Raw genomic sequence first — 23,842 nt, forward strand, 5'->3', positions numbered from 1 at the left:
CTGTCTGTCTTCCTGACTGTCTGTCTTCCTGCCTGTCTTCCTACTTATCTGTCTTCCTGCCTGTCTTCCTGCCTGTCTGCCTGCCTGTCTGCCTGTCTGTCTTCCTGCCTGTCTGTCTGTCTTCCTGTCTGTCTTCCTGCCTGTCTGTCCTCCTGTCTGTCTTCCTGCCTGTCTCACATAGATTACATCCCAAATGACACTCTATTCCCTATCTAGTGCACTACTTTTGACCAGGGCCCTATCTAGTGCACTATGTTTTAGGAGGGCCCATAGGGCTCTGGACAAATGCAGTGCACTGGATACGGAATAGGGTGCCATTTGGGACAGAGCCATAGACCCTGTCCTAGTTGAGCCAGACTAGGGGTCGTCAAGTCCACCCCACCAGGAGCCACAGTTTAAGAGATCCATGTCTTCCTGGATCAGCTGTGGTGTGGAAAGTAAGGTCACACTTCTACAGGTACATCTCAAATTGCCCCTCCTTGTTGCACAGAACAAGCTTCCATTCCCCCTGTCACAAGTGGATTTATGGCTGATTTAAGATGAAATTGTCAACCCTGATACAGTCAATCCTGATACAGTCAACCCTGATACAGTCAACCCTGTTACAGTCAACCCTGTTACAGACAACCCTGATACAGTCAACCCGGATACAGTCAACCCTGTTACAGTCAACCCTGATACAGTCAAACCTGATACAGTCAACCCTGATACAGTCAACCCTGTTACAGTCAACCCTGTTAGAGTCAACCCTGTTAGAGTCAACCCTGTTACAGTCAACCCTGATACAGTCAACCCTGTCACAGACAACCCTGATACAGTCAACCCTGATACAGTCAACTCTGTTACAGACAACCCTGATACAGTCAACCCTGTTACAGTCAACCCTGTTACAGTCAACCCTGTTACAGTCAACCCTGATACAGTCAACCCTGATACAGTCAACCCTGTTACAGTCAACCCTGTTACAATCAACCCTGTTACAGTCAACCCTGTTACAGTCAACCCTGTTACAGTCAACCCTGATACAGTTAACCCTGATACAGTCAACCCTGATACAGTCAACCCTGTTACAGTCAACCCTGTTACAGTCAACCCTGATACAGTCAACTCTGATACAGTCAACCCTGTTACAGTCAACCCTGATACAGTCAACCCTGTTACAGTCAACCCTGTTACAGTCAACCCTGTTACAGTCAACCCTGATACAGTCAACCCTGTTACAGTCAACCCTGTTACAGTCCCGCAGTCAACCCTGTTACAGTCAACCCTGTTACAGTCAACCCTGTTACAGTCAACCCTGTTATGATCAACCCTGTTACTTTTTTTGGTACTTACTATAATGTTTTTTTTAATTGAACCTCTTGAGATGGACGATGTGTTCTTATTAAGTTGAATTTGGGTGTGTATTGTGATGGATGGTGTGTGTGTATTGTGATGGATGGTGTGTGTGTATTGTGATGGATGGTGTGTGTGTGTGTATTGTGATGGATGGGTGTGTGTGTGTGTGTATTGTGATGGATGGTGTGTGTGTGTGTATTGTGATGGATGGTGTGTGTGTGTGTATTGTGATGGATGGTGTGTGTGTATTGTGATGGATGGTGTGTGTGTATTGTGATAGATGGTGTGTGTGTATTGTGATAGATGGTGTGTGTGTGTGTATTGTGATGGATGGTGTGTATTGTGATAGATGGTGTGTGTGTGTATTGTGATGGATGGTGTGTGTGTATTGTGATGGATGGTGTGTGTGTGTATTGTGATGGATGGTGTGTGTGTATTGTGATGGATGGTGTGTGTGTATTGTGATGGATGGTGTGTGTGTATTGTGATGGATGGTGTGTGTGTATTGTGATAGATGGTGTGTGTGTATTGTGATAGATGGTGTGTGTGTGTGTATTGTGATAGATGGTGTGTGTGTATTGTGATGGATGGTGTGTGTGTGTATTGTGATGGATGGTGTGTGTGTATTGTGATGGATGGTGTGTGTGTATTGTGATAGATGGTGGGGTGTGTGTATTGTGATAGATGGTGGGGTGTGTATTGTGATAGATGGTGTGTGTGTATTGTGATAGATGGTGGGGTGTGTGTGTATTGTGATAGATGGTGGGGTGTGTATTGTGATAGATGGTGTGTGTGTATTGTGATAGATGGTGGGGTGTGTGTGTATTGTGATAGATGGTGGGGTGTGTGTGTATTGTGATGGATGGTGTGTGTGTATTGTGATGGATGGTGGGGTGTGTATTGTGATGGATGGTGGGGTGTGTGTGTATTGTGATAGATGGTGGGGTGTGTGTATTGTGATAGATGGTGTGTGTGTATTGTGATAGATGGTGTGTGTGTATTGTGATAGATGGTGGGGTGTGTGTATTGTGATAGATGGTGTGTGTGTGTATTGTGATAGATGGTGTGTGTGTATTGTGATAGATGGTGTGTGTGTGTATTGTGATAGATGGTGTGTGTGTATTGTGATATATGATGGTGTGTGTGTATTGTGATAGATGGTGTGTGTGTATTGTGATAGATGGTGGGGTGTGTGTGTATTGTGATAGATGGTGTGTGTGTATTGTGATATATGATGGTGTGTGTGTGTATTGTGATATATGGTGTGTGTGTATTGTGATAGATGGTGTGTGTGTATTGTGATAGATGGTGTGTGTGTATTGTGATAGATGGTGTGTGTATTGTGATAGATGGTGGGGTGTGTGTGTGTATTGTGATGGATGGTGGGGTGTGTGTGTGTATTGTGATAGATGGTGTGTGTGTATTGTGATAGATGGTGTGTGTGTATTGTGATAGATGGTGTGTGTGTATTGTGATAGATGGTGTGTGTGTATTGTGATATATGATGGTGTGTGTATTGTGATAGATGGTGGGGTGTGTGTGTGTATTGTGATAGATGGTGTGTGTGTATTGTGATAGATGGTGTGTGTGTATTGTGATAGATGGTGGGGTGTGTGTGTGTATTGTGATAGATGGTGTGTGTGTATTGTGATAGATGGTGTGTGTGTATTGTGATAGATGGTGTGTGTGTATTGTGATATATGATGGTGTGTGTATTGTGATAGATGGTGGGGTGTGTGTGTGTATTGTGATAGATGGTGTGTGTGTATTGTGATAGATGGTGTGTGTGTATTGTGATAGATGGTGGGGTGTGTGTGTGTATTGTGATATATGGTGTGTGTGTATTGTGATAGATGGTGTGTGTGTATTGTGATAGATGGTGTGTGTGTATTGTGATAGATGGTGTGTGTGTATTGTGATAGATGGTGTGTGTGTATTGTGATAGATGGTGTGTGTGTATTGTGATATATGATGGTGTGTGTATTGTGATAGATGGTGGGGTGTGTGTGTGTATTGTGATAGATGGTGTGTGTGTATTGTGATAGATGGTGTGTGTGTATTGTGATAGATGGTGGGGTGTGTGTGTGTATTGTGATATATGGTGTGTGTGTATTGTGATAGATGGTGTGTGTGTATTGTGATAGATGGTGTGTGTGTATTGTGATAGATGGTGTGTGTGTATTGTGATAGATGGTGGGGTGTGTGTGTGTATTGTGATAGATGGTGTGTGTGTATTGTGATAGATGGTGTGTGTGTATTGTGATAGATGGTGGGGTGTGTGTGTGTATTGTGATAGATGGTGTGTGTGTATTGTGATAGATGGTGTGTGTGTATTGTGATAGATGGTGTGTGTGTATTGTGATAGATGGTGGGGTGTGTGTTTTTATGTTTGGAAAAGCGTGGAGTTCAGTGAGTGAAAAGCATAACGGTTGTAAATCCCAGAGCCCATGTGTGTTCGTGAGCAGGGCTTGTGACAGAGAGAACTTTCAATTGTGTGCAGATATGGAATATACATTTTAAAATAAATGATAAACACAGTTTATTTATTTATTGTCCTATCATGATGGAACGGTCCCTAACCTTATACCCAAAACACCCACCTGAGAGACCCATACGCTAAGGAGAAGTCCTTAAATGTTTTATGGGCCTAATGCAAGTAGCCTGTACACAACCAAATCAGAAAGATGAATGTGGTCAGAGACCTACTAAAGCAGCACTGCCCTCTCAAGATTATGAGTCTGCCTGGCAGGGTTGGTGCTTCAAAGCCAAAGCCCCCTGATAGGAGAGCGTAATATACAAGGACATTCTCCAAGCTGCTAATGAGAACCTTGACGACCTTGTACCTTGCCGGCGGGAGTCCCGGTGGGGTGCCCCCACCCAGGCAGTGGCAGAGCTGGCAACACTAGCTACAGTAACCCATGGGGAGGGGGTCACACACGGACAATCAGAGGGGGAGCAAAATATTAAAATGTCTGACTGCACAGAGATGCTTGAGAATACGGTCACTAAGGGGGACCAGTGTGTGTGTGTGTGTGTGTGTGTGTGTGTGTGTGTGTGTGTGTGTGTGTGTGTGTGTGTGTGTGTGTGTGTGTGTGTGTGTGTGTGTGTGTGTGTGTGTGTGTGTGTGTGTCGTGTGTGTGTGTGTGTGTATCCCACAACTGTTGCTAGGGAGTAAAGATGTTAGGACGATATAGGATGAATCACAATAATATTATGCTAAAATAATATTTGCTTGAAAAAAAAAAAAAATTGTATTGGCAATCCTGGTTATAGGTAACAATCCTTTGTATGAACTGCCTACATTATTACAAATTGTATTTGTTAATTATGGAAATTAAGATAGGCAGGATTTTTAATCTATATATATATATTATTAAAATGTGTATATATATATATATATATTAAAATGTGTGTATATATATATATATATATACACATTTTAATAGCTATATATATATTATATTATATTATATATATATATATTTGGAGGTTGAGCTGCTTCTGTTCTGTGGGTTTCACTGTCAAATCAAATCAAATTGTATTTGTCACGTACACATGGTTAGCAGATGTTAATGCGAGTGTAGTGAAATGCTTGTGCTTCTAGTTCCGACAATGCAGTAATATCCAACGAGTAATCTAACCTAACAATTTCACAACAATTACCTTATACACAGAAGTGTAAAGGAATTAATAAGAATATGAACATATACATATATATGAATGAGTGATGGTATAGAACAGCATAGGCAAGATGCAGTAGATGGTATCGAGTACAGTATATACATATGAGATGAGTAATGTAGGGTATGTTATATAAAACATTATATAAAGTGGCATTGTTTAAAGTGGTTAGTGATACATTTATTACATACATTTGTTCCTTTATTAAAGTGGCTGGAGTTGAGTCAGTATGTTGGCAGCAGCCACTCAATGTTAGTGATGGCTGTTTAACAGTCTGATGGCCTTGAGATAGAAGCTGTTTTTCAGTCTCTCGTTCCCTGCTTTGATGCACCTGTACTGACCTCGCCTTCTGGATGATAGCGGGGTGAACAGGCAGTGGCTCGGGTGGTTGTGGTCCTTGATGATCTTTTTGGCCTTCCTGTGACATCGGGTGGTGTAGGTGTCCTGGAAGGCAGGTAGTTTGCCCCCGGTGATGCGTTGTGCAGACCTCACTATCCTCTGGAGAGCCTTCCGGTTATGGGCGGAGCAGTTGCCGTACCAGGCAGTGATACAGCCCGACAGGATGCTCTCGATTGTGCATCTGTAAAAGGTTTTGAGTGTTTTTGGTGACAAGCTGAATTTCTTTAGCCTTCTGAGGTTGAAGTGGTGCTGGTGCGCCTTCTTCAACACGCTGTCTGTGTGGGTGGACCATTTCAGTTTGTCCGTGATGTGTACGCCGAGGAACTTAAAACTTTCTACCCTTTCCACTACTGTCCCGTCGATGTGGATAGGGGGGTGCTCCCTCTGCTGTTTCCTGAAGTCCACAATCATCTCCTTTGTTTTGTCTGCTCTTTTCCAAGGAAGGGACCCGGTCTCTCGGCCGGTCGCTAGGATGACAACCCAACTTGAGATGGGGAGGGCTTTTAGCGGGTGGAATAGTGGGGAACAATTGGAGGTTTACTTAGTAGCTGTCATGTCCTGACCAGTAAAGGGGATATTTGTTATTGTAGTTTGGTCAGGACGTGGCAGGGGGTGTTTGTTTTATGTGGTTCGGGGTTTGTTGGGGTATGTATTTATGTAAGAGGGGTGTTTGTTTTATGTGTTCCAGGGTTTTTGGGTATTGTTCCATGTTTTGTATTTCTATGGTTTTTCTATGTTGTGTATTTCTTTGTGTTGGCCTGGTATGGCTCTCAATCAGGAACAGCTGTACATCGTTGTTGCTGATTGGGAGTCATACTTAGGTAGCCCTTTTTCCACCTGTCTTTTGTGGGAAGTTGTTTTTGCACTGCTGTGTTTAGCCTGCAATACTGTGCGTCCGTTCGTTTTCTTGTTATGTTATTTAAGTGTTCAATAAAAGTTAAAATGAGCACTCAACCCGCTGCGCCTTGGTCTACTACATACGACGGCCGTTACAGTAGCAGTGCAAATATCATGGTACAGCTATATGGACACTCAATCACTATGGTACTTTTTAAAGGTGAGTTTACAAACATATATTCTGATAAATATATTTGAAACTTGTACCTCATTATGGTAAATGGTGAAATTAGTATAGCCAGTTATAATTGTAAAGGCTTAGCAGATAATAAGAAAAGACGATCAGTATTTACCTGGCTAAAAGAGAAGGAATGTAATATCTATTGTTTACAGGAAACTCATTCAACAATTTTAGATGAAGGTGAGTGGAAAATGGTCTGGGGGGGCGAAATATATTTCTCCCATGGGGCAAAGAAATTCAGAAGGGGTGATGGTTTTAATTAACAGTAATTTTGATATAAATGTGCAAATTGTCCAAACAGATCCTCAAGGTAGATGGATTATTTTACATACATGTCACGTCCTGACCAGTAAAGGGGCTGTTTGTTATTGTAGTTTGTTTAGGGTTGTTTGGGTTATGTTCTATGTTAGTGTATTTCTATGTTATTTCCAATTTTCTATTTCTATGTGGTGTTTATTGGGTTGACCTTCAATTGGAGGCAGCTGCTTCTCGTTGCCTCTGATTGAAGGTCCTATTTATAGGGGTGTTTGTTCGATGGGGGTTTGTGGGTAGTTGTTTCCTGGTTTAGTGTTTGTTGCACCTGACGGGACTGTTTGGAGTCGTTTGTTTTGTATACGTGTTTATTTTGTTTTTCCTTCTTCAAATTATAAAAGAAGATGAGTATACATTTTCCCGCTGCGTTTTGGTCTACACCTTACGACAATCGTGACAATACAATTGAAGTCGGAAGTTCACATGCACTTAGGTTGGAGTCATTAAAACTCGGTTTTCAACCACTCCACAAATTTCTTGTTAATAACAAACTATAGTTTTGACAAGTCAGTTAGGACATCTACTTTGTGCATGACAGAAGTAATTTTTCCAACAATTGTTTACAGACAGATTATTTCACTTATAATTCACTGTACCACAATTCCAGTGGGTCAGAAGTTTACATACACTAAGTTGACTGTGTCTTTAAACAGTTTGGAAAATTCCAGAAAATGATGTCATGGCTTTAGAAGCTTCTGATAGGCTAATGGACATCATTTGAGTCAATTGGAGGTGTACCTGTGGATGTATTTCAAGGCTCAGTGCCTCTTTGCTTGACATCATGGAAAAATCAAAAGAAATCAGCCAAGACCTCAGAAAAAAAATTGTAGACCTCCACAAGTCTGGTTCATCCTTGGGAGCAATATCCAAATGCATGAAGGCTACCCGACACGTTTGACCCAAGTTAAACAATTTAAAGGCAATGCTACCAAATACTAATTGAGTGTATTTAAACTTCTGACCCAATGGGAATGTGATGAAAGAAATAAAAGCTGAAATAAATAATTCTCTACTATTATTCTGACATTTCACATTCTTAAAATAAAGTGGTGGTCCTAACTGACCTAAGACAGGGAATTTTTACTGGGATTAAATGTCAGGAACTGTGAAAAACTGAGTTTAAATGTATTTGGCTAAAATGTATGTAAAATTCCGACTTCAACTGTATGTTATTGGACCATAAACAGATATGTCTCATTAACCTATACGGTCCAAATAATGATGATCCACACTTCTTTGAAAGTATCTATAACTGATCAACCCTATAAGCAATACAAGACTATTATTACGGTGGGAGATTATAATACGGTTTTAAATACCTCAATGAGCCGTAAAGGAAATCACACTACAAACTATCCCCTCACGCTCTTAAAGGAAATCAGGAATATCATGGATATATTGGAACTAGTGGATATATGGAGGCTGAAATCAATCCCTCTCCTTTTCCCTCATTGTATAGGACACTAGTAAATGTGCCTTTAGAGGCCATGCAATTCAGTACTCATCTCTAAAACAAGAGCTATTTAGGTGAGAAGACTCCATACTAACAAAGGATATAGAAGGTCTAACTGTCACGTCGTTCGTCGGAAGGACCGGACCAAAGGGCAGCCTGTGTATCGTTCCACAAATGTTATTGAACTGTGAAACTATGCAAGATACACAAATAAACTAAAGAACAACAAACCGTGACAAAGAGGTGCAACATACACTAACTCAAAAACAATCTCCCACAAACCCAGTTGGGGAAAAACAACTACTTAAGTATGAACTCCAATTAGAGACAATGATGACCAGCTGCCTCTAATTGGAGATCATCCCCCCAAAAAAAACATCAACATAGAAATACAAAAACTAGAACATAACAACATAGAAAATCTAAACTAGAAGAAAAAACCTGTCACGCCCTGACCTACTCTATCATAGAAAATGACAGCTTTCTATGGTCAGGACGTGACACTAACAGAACAGATAGATAGCAATAAAAACTTTACCATCGAGGCTCAGAGTAAGTTAGAGGAAACACAAAAAGAAATGGAGGAATTTATTCAAGAAAGATCAAGTGTAATAAATTATAAAAATAAAGCAAGACCAGATGGAATATGGGGAAAAATGCATACAATTATTTTCTAATCTTCAACATAGAAATGCTACCAAAAATCATTTGCTGAAATGAGTCACCTATGTTTCACCAAATGATATTTTGAAAGAGGAAGTAAAGTACTTTAAGCATATGTTTTCATTTCAGTCTCTTCCATCTCCACTAACCAAAGATAATTGTATGTTTTTTCTTTCTATTAATAATGTAAAATTAACACGTGTACAGAAAGACTCATGTGAAGGCCAAATTACAGAGGAGGAACTTCTTGATGCAATTAAAGCCTTTAAGTCTGGGAAAACTTCAGGGCTGGATGACGGTACAGTGGAAGTACAGTTGAAGTCGGAAGTTTACATACACTTAGGTTGGAGTCATTAAAACTCGTTTTTCAACCACTCCACAAATTTCTTGTTAACAAACTATAGTTTTGGCAAGTCGGTTAGGACATCTACTTTTTCATGACACAAGTCATTTTTCCAACAATTATTTAAAGACAGATTATTTCACTTATAATTCACTGTATCACAATTCCAGTGGGTCAGAAGTTTACATACACTAAGTTGACTGTGCCTTTAAACAGCTTGGAAAATTCCAGAAAATGATGTCATGGCTTTAGAAGCTTCTGATAGACTAATTTACATCATTTGAGTTAATTGGAGGTGTACCTGTGGATTTATTTCAAGGCCTACCTTCAACCTCAGTGCCTCTTTGCTTGACCTCATGGAAAAATCAAAACATTTTCAGAAAAAATGTGTAGACCTCCACAAGTCTGGTTCACCCTTGGGAGCAATTTCCAAACGCCTGAAGGTACCACGTTCATCTGTACAAACAATAGTATGCAAGTATAAACACCATGGGACCACGCTGCCGTCATACCGCTCAGGAAGGAGACGCGTTCTGTCTCTTAGAGATAAACGTACTTTGGTGCGAAAAGTGCAAATCAATCCCAGAACTACAGCAAAGGACCTTGTGAAGATGCTGGAGGAAACAGGTAGAGAAGTCATGTGACATATTTATTTTCTGATCACATGACGTGGGGAGCAGTGTCCTTACTATGTCATGAAGTGAGGAGCAGTGTCCTTACTGTGTCATGAAGTGGAGAGCAGTGTCCTTACTATGTCATGAAGTGGAGAGCAGTGTCATGAAGTGAGGAGCAGTGTCCTTTCTGTGTCATGAAGTGAGGAGCAGTGTCCTTACTGTGTCGTACATTTCTGGTTTCAGAGATCTGAACGGGTCACTCTACTGAAAGCTCAGTCTACTGACGATCGGCTTTGTCCATCGTTGAAAACTGATGTTTTCTGGCCATGTTTTCTTTATCTTGTGGTTAAATTACTAATTTCACTCTTGCAGATGGTCATACAAGATTGTTGTCTGTTTACAATGACATCTTGACAGATTGTTTGGGAGATGTCGGAAGGACGGATGGACAGACAGATGTTTCACCTGTGTTAGCAGTTGACGTTACTCTTCAATAACACAGACCCCAAATAGCAAATCAGGAGGAGAAAAATTGGTTTATTCAAATAGGAGATGTTATGCTGAGAGGTAGATGTTCATTCTCCCCTATCCTCAGTGATTCTGTCCTCAGTGATTCTGTCCTCAGTGATTCTCTTCAGTGATTCTCTCCAGTGAACACAGGGACAGGATAAAGTTTATAACCCAGCCCTAGCCTGTGGATGACCAATTAGAATTCCTTGCAATAAAACTGGGCCAATGGCCAAATAACAAGTATCCTGTTTCAGGTTCAATGTGTAAACAATTTGGACCAATGAGAACTTGCCATGTAGCTATGAGTCCTGGAATGAAATTCCTCCCATGTATCTGACCCATTGATCATTAATCGCCTGTTACAGAAAAAAACACTTTCCATTGATCGTTATTGTTCTATTGACTCTCGTCCTCTGAGTTGTGTATTTATCTTGAAAATATTCTCACACCTGCTATCTGATTGCCTCTGACATCTTCAATGATGTCAATATGGATGTAAGTCAATTCTGAAAAGCAACTGATGAACACCGAAAAACGAATTTCTCCAATGAAGGGTGAATTTTCAGTTCATTTTTCATCATGAGGTCACCAAGAGAACCTCAGAACCATGTAATTCCACTGTCTGGTCTCAACCATAGAATTACAATAAAATAAGGATGGAAATGTTCCCTTTGAATGGGAATGTCTGTTCTATAATTTCGAACTCTACGCTCTTTACATTTCCTGGAACAACAACCTCTAAGAAATTCATTAAAGCACAAACAATCGTCTCTTGTTCTTATTTGATCTTATTCATCTTTTTTTTCTCATGGATACAGCTAGTCATGAGATGCTTGGTAATCGAGATCAGAGGAAGACAGTTATACAGCAGGAGAAGCTAATACATTGTCTAGGTTTAAATGTGTTAGCTTTTTGTCAACATGACTCACATGTGTTTTATTGAGAAGTGAGGACAAGGCAAGGGGTGAAAACACCAAGTCCTTAAAGAGCAACTGCACCTTAAAAAACCTATTTTCATTTTGAAAACGCCCTATGTGGCATCGATATGACTCAGAAACATTTACTGTAGGGTCAAAATAGACTATAAAGTGTAAAATAGGATCATTTTAATCATAAAGTCAGTCTCGGCCAAAACATGTTTGTGATGATTGGAAAATAATGGTATGTTGGAATGAAGGGTACCGTAACAGTTTTCCTTGGCATGAGTTTATTTCAATCTTACCCACATGCCCACAGCATGTAGCACCCAAGTAACCATCAATCCGAAGCACAGCACTCGACCCGATCGTAATGCCCATGGTCAATTTGGTTTGACGTTCAATATCACTATGGGGCTAGTTAGGGACCATCAGTAAATTACACAACGTACATGTGACAATATATTTAAATGTCAATAGCTCCAAATTTCCCAGCATTATTAAAAACCTCAAACCAACTATAAATTGTAGAAATTAACTTACAAATATTGAAAGCATTTAATGAGGCAACTAAAAGATCTGCAACATGAAAATATTGTGCAATTTACAATTTACTGACGGTCCCTAACTAGCCCCATAGAGAGGCTATCAAATGTCAAACCAACTTTGCCACGTTTGCACACAAGCCTGCTGAAGATAATTGCCGAAAGAAGTAGGCTAGGACTAGCTAGCCTAGGCAACTTTAAGACTCAAGACCTGCTCTAGTTTGGCTTCAGTCATGGCTGCTGCATTTATTAATGACCAAGCCGAAAAACGAGGCCAAATCAGGAAGTTTAGCCCCACTGTGAGTTCATTTGATTGTTGCTCATCAGAATCATGTCATACACATTAGCTATGAAAAGACCTTGTCTGTGATCCTGGAATGGGCAGCGCACTCACTCACTCACTCACTCACTCACACATACACACTCATATATACACACACACACTCTCACTCACTCATATACACACACACACACACACACACACACACTCTCACTCATATATACACACACTCTCACTCATATATACACACACACATACACTCATATACACACACACACACACATACACTCATATACACACACACACACATACACTCATATACACACAACAAACACGACTGAGAGACAGAGGAAGGAAGGCATCATCAGATGAGCACTTTATATCCATTTACTGGAAACCAGAGAGAGAGGGAAAGAGAGAGAGAGAGGGAAAGAGAGAGAGGTAAGTGAGAGAGAGAGAGAGAGGTAAGTGAGAGAGAGAGAGAGAGGTAAGTGAAAGAGAGAGAGAGAGAGAGGTAAGTGAAAGAGAGAGAGAGAGAGTGTGTGTGTGAGCATATGTGTATACAGTGCTGAGAAAAAGTATTTTCCCCCTTTCTGATTTTTCTCTGCTTTTGCATATTTTTTGTACTGGATGTTGGCGCGGGTCCCCAGATGGCGCGGGTCCCCAGATGGCACGGTCCCCAGATGGCATGGATCCCCAGATGGCATGGATCCCCAGATGGCACGGTCCCCAGATGGCACGGGTCCCCAGATGGCATGGATCCCCAGATGGCATGGATCCCCAGATGGCACGGGTCCCCAGATGGCACGGGTCCCCAGGTGGCACGGGTCCCCAGGTGGCACGGGTCCCCAGGTGGCACGGGTCCCCAGATGGCATGGGTCCCCAGATGGCACGGGTCCCCAGATGGCACGGGTCCCCAGGTGGCACGGGTCCCCAGATGGCGTGGGTCCCCAGATCCTCAAAAGGTTCTACAGCTGCACCATCGAGAGCATCCTGACCGGTTGCATCACTGCCTGGTATGGCAACTGCTCGGCATCTGACCGTAAGGTGCTACAGAGGGTACTGCGTATGGCCCAGTACATCACTGGGGCCAAGCTTCCTGCCATCCAGGACCTATATAATAGGCGGTGTCAGAGGAAGGCCCAAAGATTTGTCAGAGACTCCAGTCACCCAAGTTATAGTCTGTTTTTCTCTGCTACCGCACGGCAAGCGGTACCGGAGCACCAAGTCAAGGACCAAAAGGCTCCTCAACAGCTTCTACCCCCAAGCCATAAGACTGCTGAACAATTCATAAAAACCGCCACCGCACAGTTTACATTGCCACCCCCCCCCCCATGTACACTGCTGCTACTCGCTGTTTATTATCTATGCATAGTCACTTCACTCCCACCTACATGTACAGATTACTTCAACTAACCTGTACCCCCCCACATTGACTCGGTACCGGTACCCCCTGTATATAACCTCCACATTGACTCTGTATCGGTAGCCCCTGTATATAGCCTCCACACTGACTCTGTACCGGTACCCCCTGTATATAGCCTCCACATTGACTCTGTACCGGTACCCCCTGTATATATCCTCCACATTGACTCTGTACCGTAACACCCTGTATATAGCCTCCACATTGACTCTGTATCGGTACCCCCTGTATATAGCCTCCACATTGACTCTGTACCGGTACCCCCTGTATATAGCCTCCACATTGACTCTGTATCGGTACCCCCTGTATATAGCCTCCACATTGACTCTGTACCGGTACCCCCTGTATATAGTCTCCACATTGACTCTGTACCGGTACCCCCTGTATATAGCCTCCACATTGACTCTGTACTGGTACCCCCTGTATATAGTCTCCACATTGACTCTGTACCGGTACCCCCTGTATATAGCCTCCACACTGACTTGGTACCGGTACCCCCTGTATATAGCCTCCACACTGACTCGGTATCGGTGCCCCCTGTATATAGCCTCCACATTGGACTCTGTATCGGTACCCCCCTGTATATAGTCTCCACATTGACTCTGTATCGGTGCCCCCCTGTATGTAGCTTCATTATTGTTATTCTTATTTAGTTACTTTTTATTATTTCTTTTTATTTTAGTCTACTTGGTAAATATTTTCTTCTTCTAGAACTGCGCTGTTGGTTAAGGGCTTGTAAGTCAGCATTTCACGGTAAAGTCTACACTTGTTGTATTCGGCATGTGACAAATAAAGTTTGGTTTGATGTTATCAGATCTTCAACCAAAACCTAACATTAGATAAAGGGAACCTGAGTGAACAAATAACAACTTATTTCATAAACAAAGTTATGCAACACCCAATGCCCCAGGTGAAAAAAGGAATTGCCTCCTTACAGTCAATAACTGGTTGTGTCACCTTTTAGCTGCAACGACTCCAACCAACCACTTCCTGTAGTTGTTGATCAGTCTCTCACGTCGCTGTGGAGGAATTCTGACCCACTCTTCCATGCGGAACTGCTTTAACTCAGTGACATTTGTGGGTTTTCAAGCATGAACTGCTCATTTCAAGTCCTGCCACAACATCTCAATTGGGATTAGGTCTGGACTTTGAATAGGCCATTCCAAAACTTCAAATTTATTGCTTTTTTTTAGCCATTTTCATGTAGACTTGATTGCGTGTTTTGGATTGTTGTCTTACTGCATGACCCAGCTGTGCTTCAGCTTCAGCTCACAAACAGATGGCCTGACATTCTCCTGTAGAATTCTCTGATACAGAGCAGAATTCATGGTTCCTTACTATTAAGGCAAGTCATCCAGATCCTGAGGCAGCAAAGCATCCCCAAACCATCACACTACCACCACCATGCTGGACCACTGGTATGAGGTTCTTACTGTGGAATGCAGTGTTCGGTTTTCGACCAGACCTAATGGGACTCATCTCGTCCAAAAAGTTGACTCTAGTTTGCCAAAAGGCACCAAGAACCACTGGGATGATCATCAGGAAGAATGTTCTATGGACAGATGATTCAAAAGCATAACTTTTTTAACAACTTTTTCTCACGGCACTGTAGAGTATGCGTACGTGTCTCTATCTCTCTTTCTCTCTGTGTGTGTGTGTGTGTGTGTGTGTGTGTGTGTGTGTGTGTTCATACATGTGTCTGTGTGCCGACTGCATCGAGAAATAGTGTACTAAGCACTGCCATCTCATTGTGAAACCTAACTAAATCCATAATAAGCACATTTTCTCTCCCAAAATAAAATCCCTTTAGCCACAGCCAATGAACAAAGTCTCCATCGTAAACAAAGCTTCTCCTCTTTAATCAAATCTATTTAAACAACACAGTGTTAGACACGGGACAGGATGCCAGCACTCCAGGTCCATAAAGACACGGGACAGGATGCCAGCACTCTAGGTCCATAAAGACACGGGACAGGATGTCAGCACTCCAGGTCCATAAAGACACAGGACAGGATGTCAGCACTCCAGGTCCATAAAGACACAGGACAGGATGTCAGCACTCTAGGTCCATAAAGACACAGGACAGGATGCCAGCACTCCAGGTCCATAAAGACACAGGACAGGATGTCAGCACTCCAGGTCCATAAAGACACGGGACAGGATGTCAGCACTCCAGGTCCATAAAGACACAGGACAGGATGCCAGCACTCCAGGTCCATAAAGACACAGGACAGGATGCCAGCACTCTAGGTCCATAAAGACACAGGACAGGATGCCAGCACTCCAGGTCCATAAAGACACAGGACAGGATGTCAGCACTCCAGGTCCATAAAGACACGGGACAGGATGCCAGCACTCTAGGTCCATAAAGACACAGGACAGGATGCCAGCACTCCAGGTCCATAAAGACACAGGACAGGATGCCAGCACTCTAGGTCCATAAAGACACGGGACAGGATGTCAGCACTCTAGGTCCATAAAGACACAGGACAGGATGTCAGCACTCCAGGTCCATAAAGACACGGGACAGGATGCCAGCACTCTAGGTCCATAAAGACACAGGACAGGATGCCAGCACTCCAGGTCCATAAAGACACGGGACAGGATGCCAGCACTCCAGGTCCATAAAGACACGGGACAGGATGCCAGCACTCCAGGTCCATAAAGACACGGGACAGGATGCCAGCACTCCAGGTCCATAAAGACACGGGACAGGATGCCAGCACTCCAGGTCCATAAAGACACAGGACAGGATGCCAGCACTCTAGGTCCATAAAGACACGGGACAGGATGTCAGCACTCTAGGTCCATAAAGACACAGGACAGGATGCCAGCACTCCAGGTCCATAAAGACACGGGACAGGATGTCAGCACTCTAGGTCCATAAAGACACGGGACAGGATGCCAGCACTCCAGGTCCATAAAGACACAGGACTGTGGAAGAGGTAAGAAGAGGTAAGATACTCATAAGATAAGGTACTCATAAGATAAGATAAGTACTCATAAGATAAGATACTCATCAACTGTACTGACAATACTGTAGATAGAAAATGGAGGAAATGTGGGATCACTATGTGTTGATTAAGTGATCCAATATACCATAATGATGACACCTGGCTTAACTTTACAACTCAAGGCTGTGTTGGCCTACAGGCAAGATGACATCACATGAGCGTTACTGGTAAACAAAGTGATATGTACAGTACCAGTCAAAAGTTTGGACACACCTACTCATTCATGGGTTTTTCATTATTTTATTTACTATTTTCTACATTGTAGAATAAAAGTGAAGACATCAAAACTATGAAATAACACAGATGGAATTACGTAGTAACTAAAAAAGGTGTTAAACAAATCAAACTATATTTTATATTTGAGATTCTTCAAAGTAGCCAACCTTTGCCTTGATGACAGCATTGCACACTCTTGGCACGTGGAATTTCTTTCTTTCTTAATGCGTTTGAGCTAATCAGTTGTGTTGTGACAAGGTAGGGGTGGTATACAGAAGATAGCCCTATATGGTAAAAAAAAAAAAACAGAGTTCAAAGTTGATTTATTACCATGGAAACCGTGAGCATCCTGGCTCAACAGACAAGAAATTCCATCAGAGGTTGAATATTGTAAAAACATTCCAGGAAAACATTGGGTCTTAAAATAAGTGGATTCATTACACATGGAGAGAGACTCTCCTACATACAGATGTAGGATCTTCATTTGAGCCAACTTGCTGCAGCTGGAAAATAATCTTTGCAGCAAAAGGAAATGTGAATTATTATGTGGATTGTAAATTAATGGATTTTTTTTGTAGGGGTTGATGCAGTTTTTGTTAAGGGAAATTAAAAAACTTTAGAATAATTTTAAAACTTTGAATACACTAGAAGCTTGAATTTCATTCTCAGCAACAAAAGAGTGATCAAATGAAGTTCCTACATCTGTACATGTGTTCAGATAACAGAATCAGAACGGAAATGTTGACTGGATCAACGGAAAAGTTGTGAAAAGTGCAGTGTTGTGGAAGGTGAATGTATTTGGGGTTTATCTACAGGGAAAGAGTGTTCAGAGGGTTCACATTAAACTTATCAGCACAGGGGCATATTTAGCAGAGTTTTCCACTCCAGATAGACACACCTAGGCTACAAGGTAAACCCACCCACAAACACACACACGCAAGCACGCGCGCACACACACGCACACACGCGCACACACACGTGCGCACACACACAAACACATGCGACATAAAGAACTAAAACATAGAGTACATCTGTCTGCATGAGAATCAACCCACCAGAACAGTCTGATACATGTGTCTGCATGAGAAACAACCCAACAGAACAGTGGTCTGTGACATCTGTCTGCATGAGAAACAACCCAACAGAACAGTCTGATACATCTGTCTGCATGAGAAACAACCCAACAGAACAGTCTAATACATCTGTCTGCATGAGAAACAACTCACCAGAACAGTGGTCTGTGACATCTGTCTGCATGAGAAACAACCCAACAGAACAGTCTGATACATCTGTCTGCATGAGAAACAACTCACCAGAACAGTGGTCTGTGACATCTGTCTGCATGAGAAACAACCCAACAGAACAGTCTGATACATCTGTCTGCATGAGAAACAACCCAACAGAACAGTCTGATACATCTGTCTGCATGAGAAACAACCCACCAGAACAGTCTGATACATCTGTCTGCATGAGAAACAACCCAACAGAACAGTCTGATACATCTGTCTGCATGAGAAACAACCCAACAGAACAGTGAAGTCTGATACTTGGAGCAAACTCAGTGTTTTCCCTTTCTTAGACACTAGACCAATAAGCAGTGACCTCAGAGCTGACTAAGGAAGAATCAGCATTGGAATATCGCAATCCTCTAAGGCAGGGGTCTTCAACTTTTTCTTGCCCAGGGACCCCGTCCCAGGCAATCCGGCGACCCAGGGACCCCTAGCAGGCAATCCGGCGACCCAGGGACCCCAATGAAGGGAAGAGGAAGTGTAAACTGGTGTAATGGGGCCCAATGAGGATGAGGAGTAGAGAAATAAAGTTGACATCATTAATTGACAATGTCATCCTCGTTTCTACTGTAGCTATGTAATACATGTTTCTATTGTTCTGTTGTTGTAAGTAATATTCAAATCAAATCAAAAATGTATTTGTCACGTGCGCCGAATACAACAGGTGTAGTAGACCTCACAGTGAAATGCTGAATACAACAGGTGTAGTAGACCTCACAGTGAAATGCTGAATACAACAGGTGTAGTAGACCTTACAGTGAAATGCTGAATACAACAGGTGTAGTAGACCTCACAGTGAAATGCTGAATACAACAGGTGTAGTAGACCTTACAGTGAAATGCTGAATACAACAGGTGTAGTAGACCTTACAGTGAAATGCTGAATACAACAGGTGTAGTAGACCTCACAGTGAAATGCTGAATACAACAGGTGTAGTAGACCTCACAGTGAAATGCTGAATACAACAGGTGTAGTAGACCTTACAGTGAAATGCTGAATACAACAGGTGTAGTAGACCTCACAGTGAAATGCTGAATACAACAGGTGTAGTAGACCTTACAGTGAAATGCTTACTTACAGGCTCTAACCAATAGTGCAACAAAAAAAAGGTGTGTGTGTGTGTGTGTGTGTGTGTGTGTGTAGGTAAGTAAAGAAATAAAACAACAGTAAAAAGACATTTGAAAATAAGAGTAGCAAGGCTATATACAGACACCAGTTAGTCAGGCTGATTGAGGTAGTATGTACATGTAGATATGGTTAAAGTGACTATGCATATAAGATAAACAGAGAGTAGCAGCAGTGTAAAAGGAGGGGTTGGGGGGGCACACAATGCAAATAGTCCAGGTAGCCATTTGGTTACCTGTTCAGGAGTCTTATGGCTTGGGGGTAAAAACTGTTGAGAAGCCATTTTGTCCTAGACTTGGGACTCCGGTACCGCTTGCCATGCGGTAGTAGAGAGAACAGTCTATGACTGGGGTGGCTGGGGTCTTTGAGGCCTTCCTCTGACACCGCCTGGTATAGAGGTCCTGGATGGCAGGAAGCTTGGCCCCAGTGATGCACTGGGCCGTACGCACTACCCTCTGAAGTGCCTTGCGGTCGGAGGCCGAGCAGTTGCCATGTTAGTTTGTTGGTGATGTGGACACCAAGGAACTTGAAGCTCTCAACCTGCTCCACTACAGCCCCATCCATGAGAATGGGGGCGTGCTCGGTCCTCCTTTTCCTGTAGTCCACAATCATGTCCTTTGTCTTGATCACGTTGAGGAAGAGGTTGTTGTCCTTGCACCACACGGTCAGGTCTCTGACCTCCTCCCTATAGGCTGTCTCATCGTTGTCCATGATCAGTGTTGACACTGTTGTGTCATTGGCAAACTTATTAATGGTGTTGGAGTCGTGCCTGGCCATGCAGTCATGAGTGAACAAGGAGTACAGGAGGGGACTGAGCACGCACCCCTGAGAGGGCCCCATGTTGACGATCAGCGTGATGGATATGTTGTTACCTACCCTTACCACCTGGGGGCGGCCTGTCAGGAAGTCCATGATCCAAATGACTAAATGAGGTGTTTAGTCCCAGGGTCCTTAGCTCAGTGATGAGCTTTGAGGGCACTATGGTGTTGAATGCTGAGCTGTAGTCAATGAACAGCATTCTCACGTAGGTGTTCCTTTTGTCCAGGTGGGAAAGGGCAGTGTGGAGTGCAATAGAGATTGCATCATCTGTGGATCTGTTTGGGCGGTATGCAGTTTGGAGTGGGTCTGGGGTTTCTGGGATAATGGTGTTGATGTGAGCCATTACCAGCCTTTCAAAGCACTTCATGGCTACAGACGTGCTACGGTTCGATAGTCATTTAGGCAGGTTACCTTTGTGTTCTTGGGCACAGGGACTATGGTGGTCTGCTTGAAACATGTTGGTATTACAGACTCAGTCAGAGAGAGGTTTAAAATGTCAGTGAAGACACTTGCCTGTTAGTCAGCGCATGCTCGGAGTACATGTCCTGGTAATCTGTCTGGCCCTGCGGCCTTGTGAATGTTGACCAGTTTAAAGGTCTTACTCAAATTGGCTGCGGAGAGCATGATCACACAGTCGTCCAGAACAGTTGATGCATGTTTCAGTGTTACTTGCCTCAAAGCGAGCATAGAAGTTATTTAGCTTGTCTGGTAGGCTTGTGTCACTGGGCAGCTCTTGGCTGTACTTCCCTTTGTAGTCTGTAATAGTTTGCAAGCCCTGCCACATCCGACGAGTGTTGGATCCGGTGTAGTACGATTTGATCTTAGTCCTGTTTTTACGCTTTGCCTGTTTGATGGTTCATAGTGGGATTTCTTATAAGCTTCCGGGTTAGAGTCCCGTTCCTTGAAAGCGGTAGCTCTACACTCTACCTGTAATCCATGGCTTCTGGTTGGGGTATGTACGTACAGTCACTGTGGGACGACGTCGTCGATGCACTTATTGATGAAGCCAGTGACTGATGTGGTGTACTCCTCAATGACATCTGAAGAATCCCAGGACATATTCCAGTCTGTGCTAGAAAAACAGTCCTGTAGTTTAGCATCTGCTTCATCTGACCACTTTTTTTTATAGACTGAGTCACTGGTGCTTCCTGCTTTAATTTTTGGTTGTAAGCAGGAATCAGGACGGTAGAATTATGGTCAGATTTGCCAAATGGAGAGCTTTGTACACGTCTCTGTGTGTGGAGTAAAGGTGGTCTAGAGTTCTTTTCCACCTGGTTGCACATTTAACATGCTGATAGAAATTAGGTACAACTGATTTAAGTTTCCCTGCATTAAAGTCCCCGGCCACTAGGAGCTCCGCCTCTGGATAAGCGTTTTCCTGTTTGCTGATGGCGGTATACAGACATTTTTACATTTTACATTTTAGTCATTTAGCAGATGCTCTTATCCAGAGCGATTTACAGTAGTGAATGCATACATTTCATACATTTAAAAAAAAAAAGTTTTTCGTACTGGTCCCCCGTGGGAATCGAACCCAAAACCCTGGCGTTGCAAACACCATGCTCTACCAACTGAGCCACACGGGAAATGGCTTATTGAGTGTGGTTTTAGTGCCAGCATCGGTCTCTGGTGGTATGTAGACAGCTACGAAAAATACAGATGAAAACTCTCTAGGTAGATAGTGTGGTCTACAGCTTATCATGAGATACTCTACCTCAGGTGAGCAAAACCTCGAGACTTCCTTAGATATCGTTCCACCAGCTGTTGTTTACAAATATGCATAGGCCCCCGCCCCGTGTCTTACCAGAGGCTGCTCTTCTATCCTACCGTTAGAGTGTATAACTCGCCAGCTGTATGTTATTAATGTTGTCGTTCAGCCACAACTCAGTGAAACACAAGATATTACAGTATTTAATGTCCCGTTATTAGGATATATAAACATCAATTGCAACACTCACTACAGAGTTACAAACTGCCTCTCTGTCTTCGGTTGCAACACTCAGTACAGAGAACTGTTCGTCGGGAGCTTCATGAAATGGGTTTCCATGGCCGAGCAGCTACACACAAGCCTAAGATCACCATGCACAATGCCAAGCTTCACCTGGAGTGGTGTAAAGCTCGCTGCCATTGGACTCTAGAGCATTGGAAACACGTTCTCTGGAGTGATGAATCATGTTTCACCATCTGGCAGTACGACGGACAAATCTGGGTTTGGCAAATGCCAGGAGAACGCTACCTGCCCCAATGCATAGTGCCAACTGTAAAGTTTGGTGGAGGAGGAATAATGGTCTGTGACTGTTTTTCATTGTTAGGGCTAGACCCCTTAGTTCAAGTGAAGGGAAATCTTAACACTGTAGCATACAAGGACATTCTAGATGATTCTATGCTTCCAACTTTGTGGCAACAGTTTGGGGAATACCTTTTCCTGTTTCAACATGACAATGCCCCCGTGCACAAAGCGAGGTCCTTACAGAAATGGTTTGTCGAGATTAGTGCGGAAGAACTTGACTGGCCTTCACAGAGCCCTGACCTCAACCCCATAGAACACCTTTGGGATGAATTGGAACGGCGACTGCGTGCCAGGCCTAATCCAACATCAGCGCCCGACCTAACTAATGCTATTGTGGCTGAATGGAAGCAAGTCCCCGCAGCGATGTTCCAACATCTAGTGGAAAGCCTTCCCAGAAGAGTGGAGGCTGTTATAGCAGCAAAGGGGGGGACCAACTCCATATTAATGCCAATGATTTTAGAATGAGATGATGGATGAGCAGGTGTCCACATACTTTTGGTCAAGTAGTGTATATAAACACACAATATATTTACACAGATACACGCACATCACTGTCAGTACATCAACTACCACACAATATCATGGATCTTTACACAGACCCATTCACATCAACGTCAGTAACTTCTGCTACCTCCTATTGTTACACAGTCAGCTTGTCTCCTCTCCACAAGGTAACAGCTGTTCATGCTTTTGACACCATCGTTACTACAACCAGAGATAATGACCATTTACACATTGGAATATAGAACTTTCTCAAGAAAGATCTAGAAGACAGATGACATCATGCTTCTGACATCACAGACTGCTGAAATCAATTAAATCCCCCAAAACATTCCCACTGATCATCCAGATCGTCCTACCTGTTTTGAGTTTATCCACCCGCCCAAAGTGCCAGAAGGATTTGGTGTTCCCTGAGCGGGGGCTGGGGTTTGGACCAGGTTTAGAGCCTGAGCGGGGGTCAGGGTTGAGGTGTGAAGAGGGTCTGTTGCGGGCTTCAGGGACCCTCTTCTTGTTCTTGTGGACGCTGTTCCCCATGTTGAAGGAATCCGGGGTAATCCTCACCCCCCTACATGGGGTCTAGAGTCCAGGTGAAGGAGGTGTCCCAAAAGGCAACATCTGGATAGTCCCTCTTCAAGAGCTCACACCCCCCTGGTCCTGGAGCTCACACCCCCCTGGTCCTGGAACTCACACCCCCCCTGGTCCTGGAACTCACACCCCCCTGGTCCTGGAACTCACCCCCCCCCTGGTCCTGGAACTCACACCCCCCTGGTCCTGGAACTCACACCCCCCCTGGTCCTGGAACTCACACCCCCCCTGGTCCTGGAACTCACACCCCCCTGTCCTGGAACTCACACCCCCCTGGTCCTGGAACTCACACCCCTCTGGTCCTGGAACTCACCCTCCACCTGGTCCTGGAACTCACACCCCCCTGGTCCTGGAACTCACACCCCCCTGGTCCTGGAACTCACACCCCCCTGGACCTGGAACTCACACCCCCCTGGTCCTGGAACTCACACCCCTCTGGTCCTGGAA

At 43.4% G+C, this 23,842-nt stretch overlaps 1 protein-coding gene across 4 annotated transcripts in view; it reads right to left on the reverse strand.

Moving 5' to 3' along the window:
- The window catches only part of LOC106570725 (NHS-like protein 3), a 113,570-nt gene that overhangs the window by 56,555 nt on the left and 33,173 nt on the right, over positions 1 to 23,842 (reverse strand). Inside the window, exon 1 of one of the 4 annotated variants that reach the window (XM_014143208.3) lies at positions 23,170 to 23,517. The exons of the other annotated variants lie outside the window; for them this stretch is intronic. Within the exon in view, the coding sequence (XP_013998683.3) occupies positions 23,170 to 23,344 (175 nt within the window). The 5' untranslated portion in view covers positions 23,345 to 23,517. Of the gene's footprint in view, positions 1 to 23,169; positions 23,518 to 23,842 lie in introns of those variants that run through there. 4 annotated transcript variants of the gene reach the window in all.

The sequence above is a fragment of the Salmo salar genome, chromosome 14, assembly GCF_965601325.2.
Source record: "Salmo salar chromosome 14, fSalSal1, whole genome shotgun sequence".
Taxonomy (NCBI): Eukaryota; Metazoa; Chordata; class Actinopteri; order Salmoniformes; family Salmonidae; genus Salmo; species Salmo salar.